A 21,368-nucleotide genomic window follows, 5' to 3' on the forward strand; every position below is an offset into this window, starting at 1 on the left:
ACGTACGACGTACGACGTACGACGTACGACGTACGACGTACGACGTACGACGTACGACGTGGAACAGACCCACAACAACCATGCTCAAAACGGCCTGATTCGGGTTCTCTGACCTCAGAAACGTCCAGAAAACATGTTTTTGAGATGTCGTAAATTTTGACCCATTGCAATACTTTCCCCTTTCACACTATGTGTGTGCGGAAAAGTAAAACTGATGATGATGAAGAAGAATGGCAGAAAGCATTGAGAAAGTATCCATTATTATCCCCTGTCTTTGTGATTTGCGTACTGTACTTCAACCGGCAACATTTTGTCTGTGTGTGCGTGTGTTTGTTTGCGAAGCATGTTCGTTTAGCCTGTCATTTGGTCTGCGCTCTTGTTACTTGTTACTCGAACATCATTTTCCTTTTTCCATTCCTTAAGTCTTCGATTTCATCTTTTTATTCTATTATTCACTAGCATATCAATACGATACATCTTCATATAATATATATATCTAGAAAAAGCTTAATATAATAATTTGTTTGTTTGCATGTTATCTCTCATTGTGTTCGTTGTTTTTTCTTATCTTCTTTTTTCTATTTTTTTCTTCTTCTATTGTTGCTGTATGATTCGGTGATTTGCGAAATTCGAATATATTTTTGAAGGGTTTACATCAGTCGCATACAATGGATGGTTGTTCGGCACCGATCGTTGTCAAATTTGCCGATACACAAAAAGAAAAAGAACAAAAAAAGATGCAGCAAATGCAAGCAAATTTATGGAATTTGGCTGCAGCCAATATGAATATTGGTACGACAACAGCACCATCCACACCATCAATACTACCGAATCCGCCACAACAATCCAGTCCAATTTTAGCTGCAACCGAATCAATAACACCGGCATCATTGCATCTACTACAACAATTGCAGGCAGTTGGTTTGCAACAACAAATTCTACAAGGTAAAAATTTGTCTCTTAATCGATTTTCATTTCTCCAGTCATTCACTCACTCATTCATTCATTCATTCAACATTCATTTACTTTCTCTCTCTCTCTCTCTCTCATTCTCTGGACACTCGTGCTCTCAATTTCTATGTCTCATCTGAGATGAACGTTTACAAATTTAAAGAGCATTTTAGAAAAATGGTAAACTTTTCTCGAGTTCGATGATCATACTTACAAACGAATCAATTGAAAGTATGTTCACTTTAAGTATCTCTTTCTCTCATCAGCAAACACTCCAGACCATACTACCACATCGTTGTTGTCAATGTCAAATTGAGATAAAAGAAGAAAGAGAGAGAGAGAGAGAGAGAGAGAGAGAGAGAGAGGACGAGAACTCAGTTAGATCGTTTTGTCGGATATTTTAATAAGTTAAATGGCCTTTCGTGTATTTTTGCCTCATCTAATTTCAAGAAACGAATCGAAACTCATTTGAAAATCTACTTATAAAGTGATTTAAAAATTTTGTGAAACTGACACACAGGCACACATATACAGAATGAGTTTATTTCCAGGGTTTTTCGTTTTTCCATCCAAAAACTACTAGAAAACGGTACAAGTTTTCTAATTAGTAGCAATTTATTTCAGTTTTGAGCGCAAAAGTTTCGTTAAATTCATCGCTACGTCGAAAATGCGACACGTTTCGTGTGCACAAGACTGAGCAAGAGAGCCAGCTAGTACACGTAATGACGTATGAGTTTGATGTCCATGTTCACTTCAGTCACACACACTTTTTTTGGCAAACTAAATAAAGCCATGTCGTACGTCGAACTCTCGTGATGTCCGTGAACATTGTGTCAGTAAATGATGGAGAAAGTTTGAGTGAGATGTGGAGTTGTGTTTGTGTGTCTATGTGTATTTCATACACATTACATCTCACTAATTTATATTCGTTGTGTCTACTATTCTAATTAAATTGATGTTTTAGGTTTAAATACACAATCGGCTGAATCAACCGCAGCAGCTGCAGCCGCTGGACTCTTACCACCGATGAACATACAAAGTTTAGCAGCTTTAGCAGCAATGACTCAACCATCAATTCCGGCCGCTACCACCGCACAACCCAGTGCACCACTCACAAATGCAGCAACGCTATTATGTAAGTAGACAGGCGACAAGAGCTAAACATCATTTACAATGAACCAAACTGAATTTTTGAATTTTTACGAGAGAAAAAAGGAAACACAACAAAATTATTTATATATATACATGAAGAAGAAAATGAAAATGCCAGAAAAAAAACGAGAATAAGTTTGTTATAGTGGTAAAGAAAATCGAAATTGTAGATGTGGGATAGAGAGGGTGTAGAAAAATGACAAAACTTATATACATTGAGATATACAGTATTATTATGGAATTCAAAGGAAAAATAATTGACGGCGCAAGGGGAGGAGGACAGAGAAGAAAAACTAACAACCATCACAATTTAGCTTGCGTCCAAAATAAAACCATTTTCATTTTCATTCTATTCATGGCATTCATAGTGCATATTCGGTATCTTCTCATGAATCTCGATTATATTCGTTTACCCTTTATTCGGAAAATTCCCTTTCACATCGCATCCCGCTCGATCCAATTGGCCACTTGGCATTGGCAGTTTTGCAACGCTGTCTCTTTCTATTCTTCACACAATTGCTGTCTCGTACGCGTTCAATTCCATAAACCGACTCATACCACCATTCACTATTACACTACTTTGCCAGCCTGGGCTACACTTTTTGATTATGTATTTTTCATTTGTTGTTTCCATTGCTGGTTGATGTTGTGTTGCGTTGTGTTTTGTGTTGGATTTTATTCGTTTGCATTTAGCGAAAATGCGAAAAAACGATGAAAAATGCCATTTCAAATAACTGAATTGAGACAAGAAAAGAGTACAAATGGCAGTGAAAAAAAAAAAAAAATAGACGACCTACCAAAAGTAAAGCAACAACAACATTTGCATTTACATTCAAGCACATGCACATATACATACCAATACACAAAAATATACAACATTTTTTACATTAAAATAGCTGAAGATGAGAAAGACGACTTTTAAAATGAGAATCAACTTTCGATTTTACGACGAATTCCCAGCTCGAATTCCTTTTGTTTAGAGACCAAAATAGAAAATTACAAACGGTAGATGGGAAAAAGATTAAAAACAAAAGGTTTCATCAGCAATGATGGAGCGAGTGCACGCGCGCGTCGGCTCGACAACAACATTTTGAGCCGCATTCATCTCTCTGCAATGAACATAGTCGCGTACAGTGAGTGTGTGTACGTGTTTCTGTTGCATTGTACAGTCACAACTTGTCAATAATAATTTTTAAATATAAGCACCGATTTCGTTGACAATGTTCAATGGCAATTCTCATCATGCAGAGTATTTTGTGTTTTTTGTTCGCATGCCATCGAACTCAAAAACATGCTTGTTCCTTGCAAATCCTGTTCAACCCAATTCGCCTCTCTCTTTCTCTGTCTATGACGTTTCTTTCTTTTTTAAGCTTGGAAAAATCGAACAGCAAAATTCAAAAGCATTCTGACGATGATAGAGAAAGAGAGAGAGAGAGCGAAGGAACGATAAAATACATACACTGCGGTAATGAACCAAACGGTGCGAGCCGTTTGAGAAAATACTCATTAAAATGAATACAGAGAGGCTTCCTTCTCTTCAGATCAACAACGAACGAATCGATGTGCAACGTATGTTGCCCAGACCAACTTAAAAACGACACAAAGTATGTGAATGAATAAAAAAAATAAATATTAATTGTCCTGCTGAGATTGGATGGCAATTTCTATACGGTTTTCTCATTCTCTCCTCTTTCGCTCTTCACTCTCTATGTGCTCCATCACCCACGAGAAAGAGAAAGAGAAAATTCGCTTGCTTCTTACTGTTTTATATATATAGATATATATATATATATATTTCGTACATTATTTTTGATATGGCCGGGCGCGCGCTAAACGACACGATGGACGGAATCAATGGAAAGCAAAAATGAATAAACGTGCACAGAATATTAAATATGTTGCAGAAGCATTTTTTTTGGTTTTGTATCGTTTCGATTCCAGCTTTTCGGCTTGCATTGTGTCGGATTATGTTTTGCATTCCATTTATGGTCTATTTTGGCATTTTCCTTTTTCTCGTGCTCGTTCACCAAGCATTGGTGTGTATGAGTGTTTTTTTCTCTCATCAAATGCGTCTTGCTTTCATTCTCATCATCGTCAATGATGTCGTTGCTGTTTGTTGTTGTTGTTGACTTTTTTGATGTCGTTCCGGCTGGTCGGAAATTATCCTCACGTCGGAGTGCAGTAAATTTTAAAATCTTCCTTTCGCCTCTGTATTCACAGTACGAAAATGCGCATCAAAATATCATAATAAAATACATTAATTAGAGCTTATGTTATTAATTTTTCCCTTTTGGAAAGTCTCTGTCGCCTGTTTCCACTCTCTCTTTTTCTCTGTGCGTTTGTGTTGTTGATATTACCAGCGACCGCATTGATTGTCACCACTTTTATTCGTACTCTGTACCTCGCAGCCGGCTCTTACAGTCACGAATTATGAATTTCCATTGAGGTTCGCCAGCACACATAAAAAAATTAATATCAATAAAAGCTGATAAATGCATTGACAGTATAATCGTCGATCTTATTCAAGCTCAAAATATGAACGATTTTCTTTTTTTTTCTCCACTTTTGCTGCATTCATTTTTGGTCCCCTTTGCCAAAGCCAACAGCTATGATGCTTTTTTTTTGCATGTGCACATTTTTTTCATTTCTCTCATTCATTTGCAACCGAAAATAAGTGCAATTATGTTGCAAAACGAATGTATGAAGTGAACCATATTTTCATGACAGCAGAGTTTTCTGTTGGTGAAATAAAAACCCTTCAGCACGACATCATATTTAAATGCGAATACACATTTCAACTCACTGACAGAATGTCAGTGAGATCTCTTTTGCAAGACACACACACACACACACATACGTACATACACAACGCATATACATATATTAAAATGTAACGCGATCATTTTCTGTGGATTCTCTCGATAAAATCATTATTTTTGGATTAACTTTAATGGATTTTGCATGATGCGAATGAAAGCTGAACGAACAAAATAGAGAACAGGAAAAAAACCTGTGATGAGTACGACGGCAGCAACGACGACAACGATAACAATAATGCAAGAAGAGTGAGTGAGTGAATGTGTATTGACGTTGATATTTCCATTACACACTCGATCCAAATTCTAATAAATTTTCTTGTTCGTGCGCTTGATGTGCTGTGCGTGCATTTCAATTTTCAACGTTAAGCCGATATATGTGTATACATCGCATACTTGAAATTTATAAACATATATAAGCGTGTATCGAGTCGAAATGGGAACAAAAAAAATAATACGTAATATAACAAGAACTTCATTCGTTAAAAAAGGAGAGAGAGAGAAGAGAATGTAGCTAGTATATCTTGTCTGCAATCCACACATGATGCATAATTCAATTATTAAATGATCAATCATCTCTCATTCTGTTTTCATGCGTGTCTGTGTGTGCTTTCATCCCTTTCACTTGTCTCGTTCGGGTTTCAAGTGAAACAACAACATGGTGAATGTGAATTTTTGGTTTGACGAGCAGCCAAACATTGTTATCAGAATTAACTATCAAACTCTTGTACGCACCAATTGAAACCAATCGAAATTTCGAAAATAATTTCCCACTGAAACAAAAAAATAAATAATAATACGAAAACAAAATGCACATACAAACATATCGCTCACATTGAGTTTATTTGTCGATCGAAAGCTGTCGTAATAACAGAGCTTTGAATTTACCGTCCATGCCTCCTGCATTTTCATTTCATCATGTTTATTTGCCCCGTATTGAGACAAAACGGAACAAAAATTCGATTTCTATATGAACTAAATTAAGCAGTATATTACTTTGATTTGTCGTCGTTTCCATTCCTCTGTTCGCTCTCCTTTTCTCGATTCTATTTTCAAAGTCCATTTAATATGGATTATTTCTGACGGTGTGTGTACAGTATCCTCTGGCCTTTTTTCTCTCTTTGTTTTGTTTTGATTCGATTGAATTCACTTCGACCGATACACTTTATACGATAGAAAAACCGATGAAAAGAGAGAGAGAGAGAGAGAGAGAGAGAACGAGAGAAAAAAGGCGACACTGTAATAAGAAAACGAAATCAAATCAATTGATTTGAACACAGAAAATTGCGTATACCTATATAGGGCAGGCGACATATATTTATGTTTCGATTGGATAGCATATTATGTGCACACGAATATATAACCATACACACAAGAACAATAACAAACAATATAGAAAATGAATCTATTCGCCCTTCTTCCATCGCATTTGATTCTTTGCTCAGCTAACGTTCACCTAGCGATTGGACGAGAACGAGCAATAGAGCGAGAGAGAATGAGAAAAGCACGTACGGCAACACATAAAAAGCAACAGCCATAACAACAAAACAAAAAACAAGAAATGATACAGGAGAACAAAGTGAAATAAATATCGAAAGAGCGAGTGGAGTGAATGAAATTGAAAAATCGACTTCGTAAACACAATACACAATATTCAGTCAGGGTGAGACGAAAAGAAACAAAGAACGAGAGACAGAAAAAAAAGTGCACACACTTGCCAAACCAAACAACCAACAACTATCACTAGAACAAAATTAAAAAAAGAAATATACAACAACAAAATACGAAAAGAACGCTTTTTAATGAAAAACTGTTTGTTATTTAGGTCTGCTAGGAAAAACGGCGAACACAGGTGAGATAAATTTCCATTTCTGAATTTGATTAAAAGTGTTTGTGCAACAATATATATGTAGAGTTATATTGTACAAATTTTAAATTTTTTTTACTGAAACATTTTCTTCTTTGCTTGCTCATGCAATACACACAGACATACATTACACAGATACAAATACAGACAGTAAAACAAAGACATATTTGCAAATACGCAGCCAATGACACACACACACACTTATAATACACACAAACAAACATAAATAAATGTAGTAGACAATTGTAGATTTTGTTGTAACGGTAAAAGCCCACACGGAATGTGAAAATGTCGTATATCTCTCGTGTACGATGTATTTGCACCATAGTGAAAGGAAAGAGGGAGCGTGGAGTTGTGTTTCGCATTGGCAAGCTCTGACAAATGCATTCATCAACACCAACTTCTCTCTCTTTCTATCTATCTTTTTCATTCGCTAGCTCTCTTTGCCAACATACCTAGCAATATAGCGTGTCATGAGACAAACTCAAACGAAATTACATGTACAGGCTTTTTTGCTTTTGTCGCCTATAGAATAATTGTATATTTCACTCTCTTTCTCTTTGTGCTTTTTTTTTTAATTTTGTCGCTACTTTTGTAGTGCTGCCTTTTTGTGCATACATTTTATTTCGATTCTGATTTTGTTGCTACTATTCAGTTTCGTTTTATTTTTATTTGAATTGTGAGCGCGCATTCTCTCTCTTTCTCTCTCTGCGCTGTACGAAGAGAAAATAACCGCAGCGAACGAATGGCACCGTTGTACAATAAAAGAGAACAATAAATTGGTATATATTTAGTGGTATCATCTAAAAATTAGTTTGCACAATTCCCAATTTGATCGTGTACTCTGCACTCTATTAATCTCTATCGAAATTTTGTAACGGTAAAATGCCGGTGTGAATGAATAATGTGAATTGTGCTCAGTTCGCTTGCAAATCGGTTACTTTTAACCTGGGGGACGGACACAAAATCTAGTAAAATCTAGTTTCATAGTTTACTGCTAATTTTGCTGATATTTTTCTAATATTAATAAAAAAATCTACACAGTAAGAAAATATCAGCCGACGCTATACGCAAAACCGACTGGTACGTGCGCTCATACGTTTTTACATCTTTTACATCTAGTGACCATACGATTTTTCGACTGATTCGTTACTCTTTGTGCGTATCTTCGCACAGTCGAAAAATCGTATGGTAATAGATGTAAAAGATGTAAAAACGTATGAGCGCACGTACCAGTCGGTTTTGCGTATAGCGTCGGCTGATATTTTCTTTCTGTGTACTATTATAACTATACAGAAATACTAATATTGCTAATATTATTAGCAATTGCTAATATTAGTTCACTAGTATAAACGTCAAACGTCAAATAGCTGATCTCAAAGTGAAATCATGTATGAATTTTTCATAAATTCTTAGATGAACATTTAACATTTTTTTATTTTTCCTGGCTTAGAAAAAATAAAATTTATTTCTATTAAATAGTAAAACACTTAAAGTAACAAAAAAAGTTTTCGGTGAGCAAAGTGCGCAATTCTCTAACAAGCAATGGTGAAGCAAAACAAACTAATTTTTGTTAATATTTTGCTAATATTCCGCTAATATTCTAATATTTATAATGGTGTCCGTCCCCTAGCTTTTCACTGTCAACCTCTCTGTGTGTTGTAATTTTGATACACATTTGTAGAGAGATGGCAACCGAAACAGAAACTGAGATAGAGAGGGAGAGAGAAAAAAACGCAAATCTCCATGTAGCTACATCAATAATATGTTTAAATGTTCAATCGGAAGAGGTTGAAATGAATTACAGCCTCAACACTCCAATAAAAGTGAAATACACAAGACCACCCTCTCTTGTTGCCCTCTTTGCGAACCTGCCAATTTGACAGCCCTGTGCCTTATGCTTTTACCCTAGGATTTTGCCGCTGATACCATTCGACTCATTGCACCATTGGTTTTTTAAGGAGTGTGTGTGTGTGCACGCGCGCTCGCCCATGTACGCTTCAGAGCAAGCGCTTACTGTGTGTTCTTGCTGCTTTAATTTAAACAATCTTATGTTTTATTAGTGCATTAGAGAACTTGATGTGGCCTAGTAATATAATCCAAATGCATTTGACAAACGTAGACATTTCAGAGAAGTGTCAACGAAGTTTGATCCGTTGGTTTTGCTTGCTGTTCAACCGTGTTTTTGTGCTTTACAGCAACGAACACACAGCAGCAGTAGCAGTAACATCACGTTGACACACCATTCATTTCACATAGAATGGCAATTACAATTCAAGCATTTTAACCCGCTGACTCTCGCTCTTTTGCCATTCACTTAGTCTCCAGGATACAAAACATAATGCCATGCTTACTCGCAACCGTATACACATCCACATTCACTCTCAGCCATCAAGTGAGCGAGCGAAGCGAATGCCATAGCTCTTTTTAGTAAAATAGAAAAAAATGCTGACATCGGCATCACAAAGAATACCGTCGTCATCGCAAACGTCGACGAACGTTAAGCAATATGGATTTCATTTAATTATTTATGGATATGCATTTCTATGTCATTTCACGTGTGCATATTTATATATATATTTGAAAATTGTGAACACATACACAGTGTGTATTACACACACACACATACACACACAGTGTGTGCGAGTTTATTTGTTCGTTCGCACACTCATACAATTTTCGCATCGTAATCATTTGACAAAGTAGACACAAGCAATGTCATTTATTCCAACGAAATCGAGTCGCTGTGACGTTGAAGTGTCGCATTTAGTTTATGTACTATTTACGATAAGCTGTTAACATGAAAACTCCGGGTTAAACAGAGAAAAAAAGAGAAAGAAATAATGCACGCACATATTTGTTGCAACTTTCTCGCTCGCTCGCCACACATTTCACATTGTTTTAAGTTCGTCTTATTCACTTCTTTCATTTGCCACTATCATGCTATACACAATGGCAATGGTATAATAGCGACCATCAAGAATTGATATTACTAAAGTTATGTGTGCACCTTCTTCATTACCGCGACAAAATGTGCGCGTGCAAACGATACACAAGTGGTTAAGCGCGCAAAATATGGTATAAACGAAAAATTTTCAACAGCAGTGCACTTGTCGCGCGTACTATAACACATAAACAGACATATATCTAAATGCAGATGTATGACAACGAGCGTATAACGAGCCACGACTTTCGAAAACTAATGAAAAAAATATCACGAAACGAAATAACCGAATCGAGAACAAAGAGTGAAAAACGAGAGACTCGATTTACAAGCGATAGAAGCGCGCGCGAACGAGCTTACGACCAAGCGAGTAAAATGCAACGTGCACATACCAGCACACACACACAACGACAACGACAACGGAATCAGCACACCAGAAGAAAGAAAAAATCAGCACACAAATCTTTGATGTGATTTCAATTTATTTGCTGTAACCTATAATATATGTATCCCGATTGATATATGAATGTCTCTGCTACTGGATGCACTATTTCACTATTTCTGCTTATTTGCATATGCGATGGTTTTCGCATTTTTTTTTTCGTTTTTGTTTCATTTTCACCCCGTGCGCGCCCATTGTTGGTTTCTTGCTCACTCGCTTTTGACTCAAAACGAGTGCGCGTCGTGCATATATTAAAGCCGAGGAGTTAAACAATGTAACAAGATAAGAAAACGCTCGAAATATCATATAAACCAATAGTGTGTGTGTGTGTGTGTGTGTTAGAGAGAGAGAGATAGAGAGAGAGAGAGAGAGAGAGAGAGAAGAGAAAAATGAAGGGAAAAAATCACACCGTGTATGAATTTGCAAGACAAAGACTGAAACGAAATGTGGATTGTGGAATGAGACGGGAAGAGTTTAGAGAAAAAATGCAAGCAAATCGTAGTGAGTGTGAGTGAGAGAGAACAAACAAAAGAATAAAAGAGAGAATGTGTATGTTTTCTGGCAGCTAGTAAACGAAATATGGATATCCTTGTATATCGAATACGCCATTCCTATAAGCTATTGGGGTTTTAGGGTACACAGGTCTTAGGTGCATAATGCATACACGTACTTAAAATGTGTGTACGATCGCACATTCATATTTCATGCGATTCATTTTGTTTTCAAATTCAATCCATTATTTTTCTAGTTGGTGTAGGTTTTTTGCTTGATTTTCTCTTGGTGTTATTGTTGGTGGTGCTGCTTTTGCTTGACATTTCCCATGTTCGTTATTTTCTGTGCTTTTTCTCATCCTACCTCGTTTATTCTTTTATTTTTTTTACTTTTTTTTTTGTATTTTTCACTGAGTCTTTTATTCCTTGTGATGACGCGTGCATTTTTCTACTCCTGAACAGCTCTCGGTCTCCCTCAAAACGGTCTTCCGTTTTCCTCTTCCAATCGGTTCGACTTTCTCTTTTTCTTCTTCGTTTGAATTGTTGGTGTGTAGCTGTTGCTGTTGCTGTTGCTACTGCTGCTGCTGATACTATTGCACCGCATATAATATATTCTTTATTGTGTTGACATTCTTCGAGCTCCATTGAATCGGTATTACTGAATTGGATGTGCATGCATACGACTGCGATGAAATATTGTGAGCATGGTGTTTCGCATATATAGCTTTCACACATATGATGATTTGAATTGGTGGAAACGATGAGACAAAAACCATCCAACTATATGTATGCATTAACACACTCACTCACCCTACATTCGCTTTCACGGTTTTTCTCACACGCTTCCTCACTTGGCCAGCTCAGCTTGCAGCAAAAGCTTGTGTATATGTAATTCTGATTCTTATGCGGTGCTGCAGCTTATATTCGGTTTTTCTATAGTTTAAACACTCGTATGTACCAAATGTAAACATTTGTTTTTCCATGGCTTTTCTTCCATTCTGTCACCCTCTTCATTGCTTCGTTTCGGTTTTTCTCGCTTATAACACATATATCGGCCTTTGCCGCCCTATCACTGTACACACACACACACACACACACATAGAGATAGATAGATAGATAGATAGAGAGAGAGAGAGAGAGAGAGATATCGAATAGCATAAAAACGAAAATGATCAAACCAAAATAGCATTGGAATCTCGAATCGAGAGAGAATGAAGCATACAGTGGCAGCAGTTACAACAACAGAAGCAAAATGGACACAAAAAAGCGTCCGAAGCGGCAAAACAACCAAAGATTCCGAAAACACAGAACATTTTTTAAAATAGCATTCGAAATGTACCGTTTAGTTGAGCAAATAAATGAAGTTTAAAGTGGATACTTAGAACATGCACTTAGTTCAGATGGGGTATTTGGTTACAGTTCACTCAGCTGCAGCACCATTTGTATCCAGTTGTGCACTTTTTTCTATCTCCTTCTCTCTCTCTCTCTCATTCCCACTCTCTTCACTGTCGAATGCCGTTATTGCTTGCTGCTGTTGCTTCCATCGTCATTGTTGTTGCAAATCAAACATAATTATTCTATAACAATTTATACATGCTCAATGTTAAGAAGAGCCTGTCATAGGGTAAAGCACCACCACCAAAAAAAAAAAAAATCTTATGGCGAATTGTACGAAAATTGGCTTTCGACCTCATACCCCAAATCAGGGGTATAAAAAGCACATACTTTCAAATATCCCGAGAGCTCATACCTCATATCGCCAAAGTCAAATACAGAGAAAAAGAGAACCCAAATAAGGGAGGCCAAATGATAAAAAAGCAGCAGCACCAGCAACGCGACGCCACATACATACAAAAACCTCTGTCGACTATAAAACATTTACATTTTCATTTCATGGATAAATCGTAAATTACTGGACACAAAGTGGAAAGACTAATATATCATGGGCAAATTTTCGTTTCAAATTGTGTTCGCGTTATATGTATGGACGAATTATTGTATATTTTGTTCCATTTTGTTTCAGGTTGTTATGTTTTATTGAGGTATGTTTTGTGTGCGAGCATTTTAAATGTGAGAGAGTAGGAGCGCGCTGTGCTATGCTATACGCTTCTCATTCCTTGGCTTTGCTGGTTGTGCCCCGATGGTGTTCACAGCCTATGGACATATATACACACAAAAAAAATGAACGAACAAATGTACACATTGCCGGCAGCCAGGGAGAACGAGAAATGTACAACGTATATAAACAATCACATTTGAATAAGTGTGGCAGAGATCGAAAACTATGGTCCAATTACAAATATTCCATGAAACACAATGAGCGGCTGAAACAAAACGAAAATTGTGTGTACAAAATCAGTTTCACACACACACACACTCATAATGAGAGACAGAAAGTCAGTCAATCTCTCTCTCTCTCGTACGCTTGCTGTGCGCCTTCTCTCATACTATACAGGGTGCTAATTAACCTTTTAATTGTAAATACCATCAATTGGCTGCGGCACGATACGCACACACAATATACATAATAGCTGACAATTAATCAAATCCGCAGAAGCGATGTCGAACATGTTTTGTTGGCTGTTATTGTTTCGCCTGAATTACACATTCCACTCCATCTACACTCTCGATAATCAGTTGGTATTTTATTGTTTTCATAGCTTTTGTTCGATATGTGTGAGTATGTGTACTGAACAAAATGAGCAAATACGAGTAACAATCGAAGATTATTGGAATCTGTACACAGAGTGTGATTTTATTCTCATACTCTTTCCCATTCGCTCTCTCTCTCTCTGCTTCAGATTCATTTTCACTGTCGTTATGTTCCCGCGTGATCTCATGTCACAATGTTCACAATGCGTGCTCAACAAGCATTTTAATCATTATTTATCAAGACCATTGATGATCCCCCTCTCTCCACTTATTCTGACAACATAACCAACACCATTCGTACACATTTGCACCAAAAGCATAAAACTTTGGAAAAGTTCATCGATGTATGTGTATTTTTTGTTGTTTTCTTTCTCTACGGGTGAAGTGTAGACAATAATTTATGACTCTATACTTCGATGTCGTTTTAGTTGCCATAATCTTACTTCATTTTGTCTGTGTGCTTTTTTTTTTGGCTTGATTTTCTTTTCGTACAAGAGGACGATGCACCGAATCGAACGATTTGTATTTTTTTCTCCATATCTTAAACCGAAGCCTGTGAACAAATTCAAGTGTACTTCACCTCGAACGAAAGACGAGAAAAATTTCACTCAAAATGGACTCTGTCTCTTTCTCTCTCTTACTCCTCTTCTATCAGCTTATGTGTGAATATGTATGAGGAAAATAGTGTGCCAACAACGACAAATGAAAATACGATGGGCTCGCAACGTTGACGAGGTTACAGAAAACATTGAAGAGTTTTGGCTTAATCATTTTGGTATAAATGAACATTTTTTTCCCTCTACCCTACATAATTGAAGGGGCCATTAAATCATTCTTTTCTGTGCATAAAATGTGAGCACTGGCAAAAAGTGGGAAGTGGAAATCCAAGTACTTGGCACACAAGTTCTCGGTGTTCGAAGTTGACGTCGTCGTTGTTTTTTCTTTTATTCAGCATATAAAAAAATTCTGCTTTGAATGGTTTGTTCGCCGTTTTTGAATTGTACAAAATCGTCGAAAATCACCGTTTGCGTCGAAATACCAGAGGAAAATGAGAAACAAAGCATACCAAGAATGTGAGGCCAACGAATACAACAACAACCAAAGACGAAAAAATATTGGTGCAAAGAGAAGCGAATCGCGAGATTGGAATTTATATAGAGTTAGCACGTGGGAAAAATGTTAGCAGGCAAAAATGGAAAAGAAGATGTTGACTAACTACCAAACCGACCGACAATATGATGTCGTGTCAAATGGGGTACAATGGAATGTGAACATTTGAACAATGCCGTGCGAACTTCGTTCATCACATTTAACTCTCTCCTGCTCATTTGCTCTAGCTCTAACTCTAGCCCATTCTGTGCTAGATTGTTATATTCTTGGGGCGGGCGCTTCCTTTGTTACGCTTATTTTTTTATGTTTTTCATTGCTTTAAACGCCAATTCACCTTGTTCATTATTTGATTCTTAATTTGAAATATTTGCAATTATTTCCATGGGAGAACAAGAAATAGGAATATGAGTTTGCTCTTTATATCCCTTGACTTCTCTGCGTTGCTGTTGTCGTCATCGTCTTTGCCCCCATATTCACCATCAACGGTAAATTCAATTCGTAATTCAAGAATGAGCCGGTTGAATGTTTGCTGCAATTTTACATTTTGCATAAAAGCCAAACAACGCACACATACATATATAACGAGTGTTCAGAGAATGCAGTGCAAAAAGAATTTAATATTCGAAAAACGACAACCGGTAGAAAAGAAAAGTCAGTGGAAAATAGCGTACAAAAATGCACTTGCAAAAGAGTATAACGTTAGGATGGGTAGCCCTTTACAACAGCTCAAAAGCGTTATACACATAAACACACACAGACACATGCACATACACAAATCTCATAATGGTGAAATGGAAAGGATCGTTGAAAACAACATTGCGAATTACTGCGTACGTGTTTTTCTGTTGTTTTTCTTTCAATTTAATTAAATTCCATGTTGTCAACCAATCTCTCTTTCTCATTCTCTCTTTTACATTAAAAGTCTATTCCTTTTTTGGTGTTATTTCTCCCCCTCTCTCTCTCTTTCCACCGTATCTTTCTCGTTTATTCTTATGTCAGTGGGTGGTCGCGCCAGCGCTAAAATCATCACTAAGCATTACTTTGATATTCAACTGTTTCTATTTCGATTTCGCATGCATAAACATTTCTTTCTCATTTTTTCTCAATCTATTTCTCTCTCTCTCTCTCTCTCTCTCTGTGTATCTGTTGTTCTTACACTATCTTTCAAATATGTGTTTCGGGATTCGATGTGTGTATTTGGTTATAAAGTGAAAATGAAAATGTGTGAGGCACGTAACGTATGCCTTTTGCCAAACACCATTGCCGCCAGTCTATAGATTTATCAAATTATGTTTCTCGCTTTTGCTCTCTGTTGCGTGCTTTTTCTGTCTATATGTGTAAGTGTTAATTTCTTCGAACTATAACAACGACAACAGCGACGATGCAAATGACGATCGTTTCTCTTGCACCATGAAAATGAGCGCACGTTTTCCATAGCGCGCAGCTCATATTTATTTGAAAAACAATTTCACCAAATAACCCCATATATTTTTGTGCAAATTGCAAAGTTCACATAGCATTCGACACATATATATACACACACACACAAAAAAAACGAGACGACGAAATATAGAGTGCTAAACAACATGATTGCATTCGCAAATGAAAGTTATTTCCAAAACATGTGTGTAATTAACTTTCCAAATAAATGTTTTTGAAATTGAATGTGAATGCATATTCGTAAATGGTAAATGAAAGAGTATGAGCTTGAATGTAACAACCAAACGAATAATAAAAAAAAACTCAAGCGTCAACCCATACCGTCAAATGAAATTGTCGTTAAAGCATTCATTTTAAACATCATCCGAATAAAATACACAGTTGCATTATTGCGTAAATTGAAAGTCAAACGATCTCACATTTATGAATACACATTGCTGCAAATAAGGCATCTCTTCTCTCTTCGCCACATCCGATGAAAGAGGAAGTGTTTATGTGCGTGCATAAATTGTAATATAATCAGTATTCAATTTTCACCCCCAAAACGTCTTGAACCGCTTTAATTGTCTTCTTTTGTGCGTAAGTGTCACATGCATATCATTTTCCATATAATAACTACAGTGTAATTCAAGAATGGGAATGAGACACGACGAGCACTAATACACTCATGCACACAAACAACGACATACTTCTCATTTGTTGACATCTTCGCCAAAACAATAAATAAAGTTTCATACGCTTGCATACACACACAATGTCAGATGAATAGAGATGTAGAGATGTATAGAGAAGGAGCAAGTGAACAAGCAAAAGAACGAGCTAGCAAGAGATTTTAAAGTCGATGTTGCCGATGCAAACAAGCATCTTTGCCACATGATACATAATGTGTTAGGACAGTGGCATAATACGTTTTAATAGCTTCCTGGCTGGCACACTGTCTTTCTTTATCTCTGGTGCCCGTGTATTATGTGCGATGTCACTTAATTGTCATCTTTATCATGTCTTTGCTAGCAACAAACTCGACTCCATTAATCAAGGAAGAGATCTTATGGCCGATGCGATGCACGCAAATGCACTTTATGTGTACTTAACAATGCAACGATAGAAATCACTTTTCATCATCCAAAAGATTGCCATTCCTGCCAGAAAGAAGAGAAACGAGCAGAAAATTTGCGCGATATATAGTATATATGTATGTGTGCTATTTTGGTCAGAGAGCGCACTTAAATATAATCAAATTCTGTTTCATTTTTCACTCGGCACACATTTTTTGTTTGTATGTGTGTGAGTGTGTCTTGCTCTTTTTCTCTTCATTTCCGTTGAAACTCAAACGACAAAGTGTACGACATTGTGTTGCATTTCCAAGCTAATTTTTGCAAAGTTAAAATTGACCCTTGAAAACCAGCTCGCAATTTTACCACATTCATGAATGCACGCACGCTAACTCAATGACGACGACGACAACAACAACAACAACAAAAAACGCAATTGGATCTGCCATTTTTCACTTGTTCGTTCTCATTTATCAATGCATTGCTTTTTGCACATAATAATTTCATTATTTCCATAAGGATCACACGGTCTCTTCATATACTTTTTTTCTCTCTCTTCTTTTTGTCCATTCATTGTGCTTGGCCGTTAGAGACACATCCAACCATACGTACTCATGTCCATTTTACGTTTGCCACGACTCATTTTCTCTCTCGCTCATATTCATTTTCACAGACAGCAATTTAATTTATTCGCATTTACAAATATTTGGTGGAATTTATGCATGAAAGTGTGTGTGAATTCTGTAGAACCATTGTGTATTTCATTAGACGAAGACGGACACAAAGTGCGAAAATGTGATAGAAAGAGAGAGATGGTGTAATTTTTTTTTATATTCTGTAAAAATTTCAACATTGTATGTTTGGAATGTCATTGTATCACAATCATATGGCTAGCTTTTTTGCCCTGGTCCAATAGTCTTTTCAACTTTGGATTGCAGTTGCATGGCATATGCAGCGCAAGCAAAAGAAACATGCTCACTCTGAATGATCGCACGAATGAAAAAGAGAATGACAAACGAACAGTAACATCAACTGCATATGAAAAAAAAATAACAAACGAATGAAGAGAGCGAGTGAGAGAGAGAGAGATAAAAAATGTGAACAGAATAATACGTTAAATTTAAATGGAATATTACAAACATAAAATTAATGAATATTTGGTAATGCAAAATGTTTAATTTGGATTGGTTTTATTTTCGGAAAAGAGTAGCCTTCTATTTCCGTTTAATATCAATTTTCGCACAAATACAGACATGGAAACATTCGATATAGAGTTAGAGATAAAGGGGGAGAAGATGTGTCGTTCGAACAAAATGACTCTTCGTCTCGACTTTAAGACCAACCAATTTTTATTAGTGTTGCAAAAGCTCATTGTACTTTTTCTTCTTCGATTTTTGTCCTTCCATTCTTTCGAAACGCCAAATATAACGAATACAACACAATTCATTGAGTTCGTTGAATCGTTAGAATCGTTAAAAAGCGCAATTTGTTGCCAGAAGGCAAATCGATTCGAAATGATGTCTGAACAAAAAAAAGAGACTGAGTGAGAGAGGGAGAGAGTGAATGAGACGATTTTCCAACCCGTTAAAATTGCATAAGCATATCATTTGCGACAAAGCAAATAGACCGCGCGCGCACACATACAAACATGTTGCTACAAAATCGTTAACGACAACCATCAGTGTGGCAAACAAATATGACCAAAAGACGCCACCATATTTTAAATTATTCAAACTTAAATAATTTTCTCGTCGTGTCCAGTTCATGGAATTTACTTCTTTCTTCCCGCTAACTATATTTCCCTCATTTCATATTTGCACCGAATCGATGTTTCATGTTTGGTAATGTATCGTTTTTTTCTCTTCTTTTTATTTGAATTCAGTTCTGGAGCGTGTGTTTTTATTTTTGTTCATTGTTTATTTGATTTGGTGACCAGTCACAGTTGGGAAGCGCGCGCGTGTAACGTCGCTATGGTGGCTTGGGTTTGCTAACGGTTTTTCCCTGAAATGATGAATGTTTGATATTAAATTTTCAACGGTATTGATTGTCTTCGTATCGAAAACGTGGTCGATTCGTGGCACGTAGTTCGCTTTGATGTGCATGGCGAGAAATTATAGTAGTATGGTATATATTTAGCCGAATATTATCGAATGTCTGTCATGAGAGTATGGGAATACTGTGCGCTAACTATAGCATTACATACTGGCCGCTTGAAAAAGATCCAATACTTTTTCCGTCTCACTTTATTCTATCTATTTCTGGGTAGTTCTCTATATGTTTTGCACCAGCTATCGATACGTGAGATTTTTTCACGTTTTGTCTTTAATTTTTATTTTCATTTTGCTTCTCATTCTTTCGAAAATCTAGTCAATTTTCGCGAAATCGTCGGCTGAACATTGGCCATACACATAGATACACACACACTTTTTCTCATTCCTGCATAGCCAAGCCTGCTTTGTATGTACAAATGTGTGTGAGTGTTGATATTCTCTTTTCACTTCTTTCTATATCGATATGTTCGCCTTGGTACAATTCAACTCTATTGTTAGTGTGTGTGCTTTAGCATGTGCAGTGCTCGTGTTGACGATGATATACGATAATAAAAATTTCATTGTGGTTCTTGCACTACATGCATCGCGTACGGTGCATTGCAATTCGTAAACTGCATATTTTCTCTCGTTGTAAATTTGTTGTATTTTCAAATGAAAAACCCATTGCATTTACCATTGATACAAAATTCACCATCTATAAACTATATAAATTGCACTCTAACCGCTCGCGTTTTTCTGATGATTTCCCAACAATCTCACTCACTCGTTCCCTCTCTCAATTTTGCCTTCTCCCCCATCTTCCCTTGTCCGTCTCAATCTCTTTTCACTCTTTTACTATGTCGTATCGTGTTTGGAAACTCTTTTCTCCACCTCCCCATCCTCTTCAATATACGCGCTTCCCCAATAGAGTAGATGTTGTACGTACATCGCATTTCGGCTTGTTTGATACTGTGTGTGTGTGAGTGTGGAACGCGCGACTATTATTGTCGCCGTTATTGTCGATGTCGTTTATTTGGGTTCAACTCTCTCGTTCTCTCTTCTGTAATTCTCATTCTCTATATATCTCCCTTTCTCGGTTGGCGAATAACGAAACGTTCATTTTCTTGAAACCAATTTTGGTGTATCGGTTTTAAAATTGTTTCCATACGTCATGATTTGAAGGCAATTTTTACATTTTTTAGTAGGTTTTACGAATACGTTTTACGTGCATCGTCAATTGTTTACCCACACAAATGCTTGCATATATGCTATTTATATATGAATCGCGAACGCTTTTTTTATCATTTCGACGGCGATAACAACCGAAAACTGAAGCGAAATGCTTCAAATCGTACACACACTCACATAAATGTAATGCATATGGGATGTCGAGAAAGACAGGCATTTTACGTTTTGTTCATGTTTTTTTCCGTTCACTATCTCTCTCTTTTTTTCTATTTTCCGCTGTTTCTGTTCTTTCTGTTTATTCGTTTTATCCTCAAATGTTCAAAGCGTATAACATTTCTACATAATTTAATATTGAATTGTATAATTCCATAAGGACACAAATAGTCAATTTCAATACATATAGAAAATTTCAAAACCGAATGCAGATTGAATAAGGGAAAGAGTAAAGAAAAAAAAGAAGCCACGAGACGGATAAAAAAGTGCATTCCCAATATAAAATAACAGAGAAATACGATGGAATAAAGCGAACGCTGGTTGCAGGAACGACGAGACATTTTCCGCGGAAAAATGACAGAAATCGTAGATATGTTGTTGTGAATCCAAAATGTTACGGCAAACGACAGCCATCGCATTTTCTACCCATCAGCTCATCGCATTTCTGGCGAGTTCATTTCAAGTCTTATCTGCTCAAATGATGGCACAAATTAAAATAGAACAAAAACATGAGAGAAAATAATGCACTTTTAGCTCATGTGTTCGCGACCATTTTGCGTTTCGAATTGAGCGGAATGGCTTAATTTTCTGGCATCATATTTACTGCTTGCTCATTCATTTGTTCATATGCACACATGCCGCGACATCAAAATAAAAAAACAAAACAAAAAAAAAACTAAATAAAAAATTTACAAAATAAATGAAGCAAAAGTGGTTAAAGTTGAACCAAATCTAAAATTTACACTGCAATATTCGCATGAATCGGTGTATGCGTATGGGTGGGTGTATGTCTCTATAAACCATATGTATCTATGTATACATTGTACAGAATTGGTGTTGGTTGACCGCGACGCTCGGCAAATGCAATTAAATGCATTATAGCCTGGCATTTTTCTGTTTGTATGCAAACTCTCTTGATCAAATGAAATTTTCAGGGTTTAAGCTAAAATACAAGGAATTATATGTGCGCGTCGTCGATCGTCAGGGCCCACGTCCGCGCTCGAATTCATGAAAATTTCA

At 36.6% G+C, this 21,368-nt stretch overlaps 1 protein-coding gene across 4 annotated transcripts in view; it reads left to right on the top strand.

The window, feature by feature from the left end:
• LOC116347873 (CUGBP Elav-like family member 2) overlaps positions 1 to 21,368 on the top strand; it is a 63,697-nt gene that overhangs the window by 34,627 nt on the left and 7,702 nt on the right. For 3 of the 4 annotated variants that reach the window (XM_031778644.1, XM_031778662.1, XM_031778671.1), the window contains exons 7-9: positions 648 to 945; positions 1,916 to 2,086; positions 6,745 to 6,771. In XM_031778644.1, coding sequence (XP_031634504.1) covers positions 648 to 945; positions 1,916 to 2,086; positions 6,745 to 6,771 — 496 coding nt within the window. The remainder of the gene's footprint in view (positions 1 to 647; positions 946 to 1,915; positions 2,087 to 6,744; positions 6,772 to 21,368) is intronic. The other variant, XM_031778651.1, reaches the window with a different exon arrangement.

Source organism: Contarinia nasturtii, unplaced genomic scaffold (genome assembly GCF_009176525.2).
Source record: "Contarinia nasturtii isolate CC-2019 unplaced genomic scaffold, AAFC_CNas_1.1 Cnas_scaffold_129, whole genome shotgun sequence".
Classification (NCBI taxonomy): Eukaryota; Metazoa; Arthropoda; class Insecta; order Diptera; family Cecidomyiidae; genus Contarinia; species Contarinia nasturtii.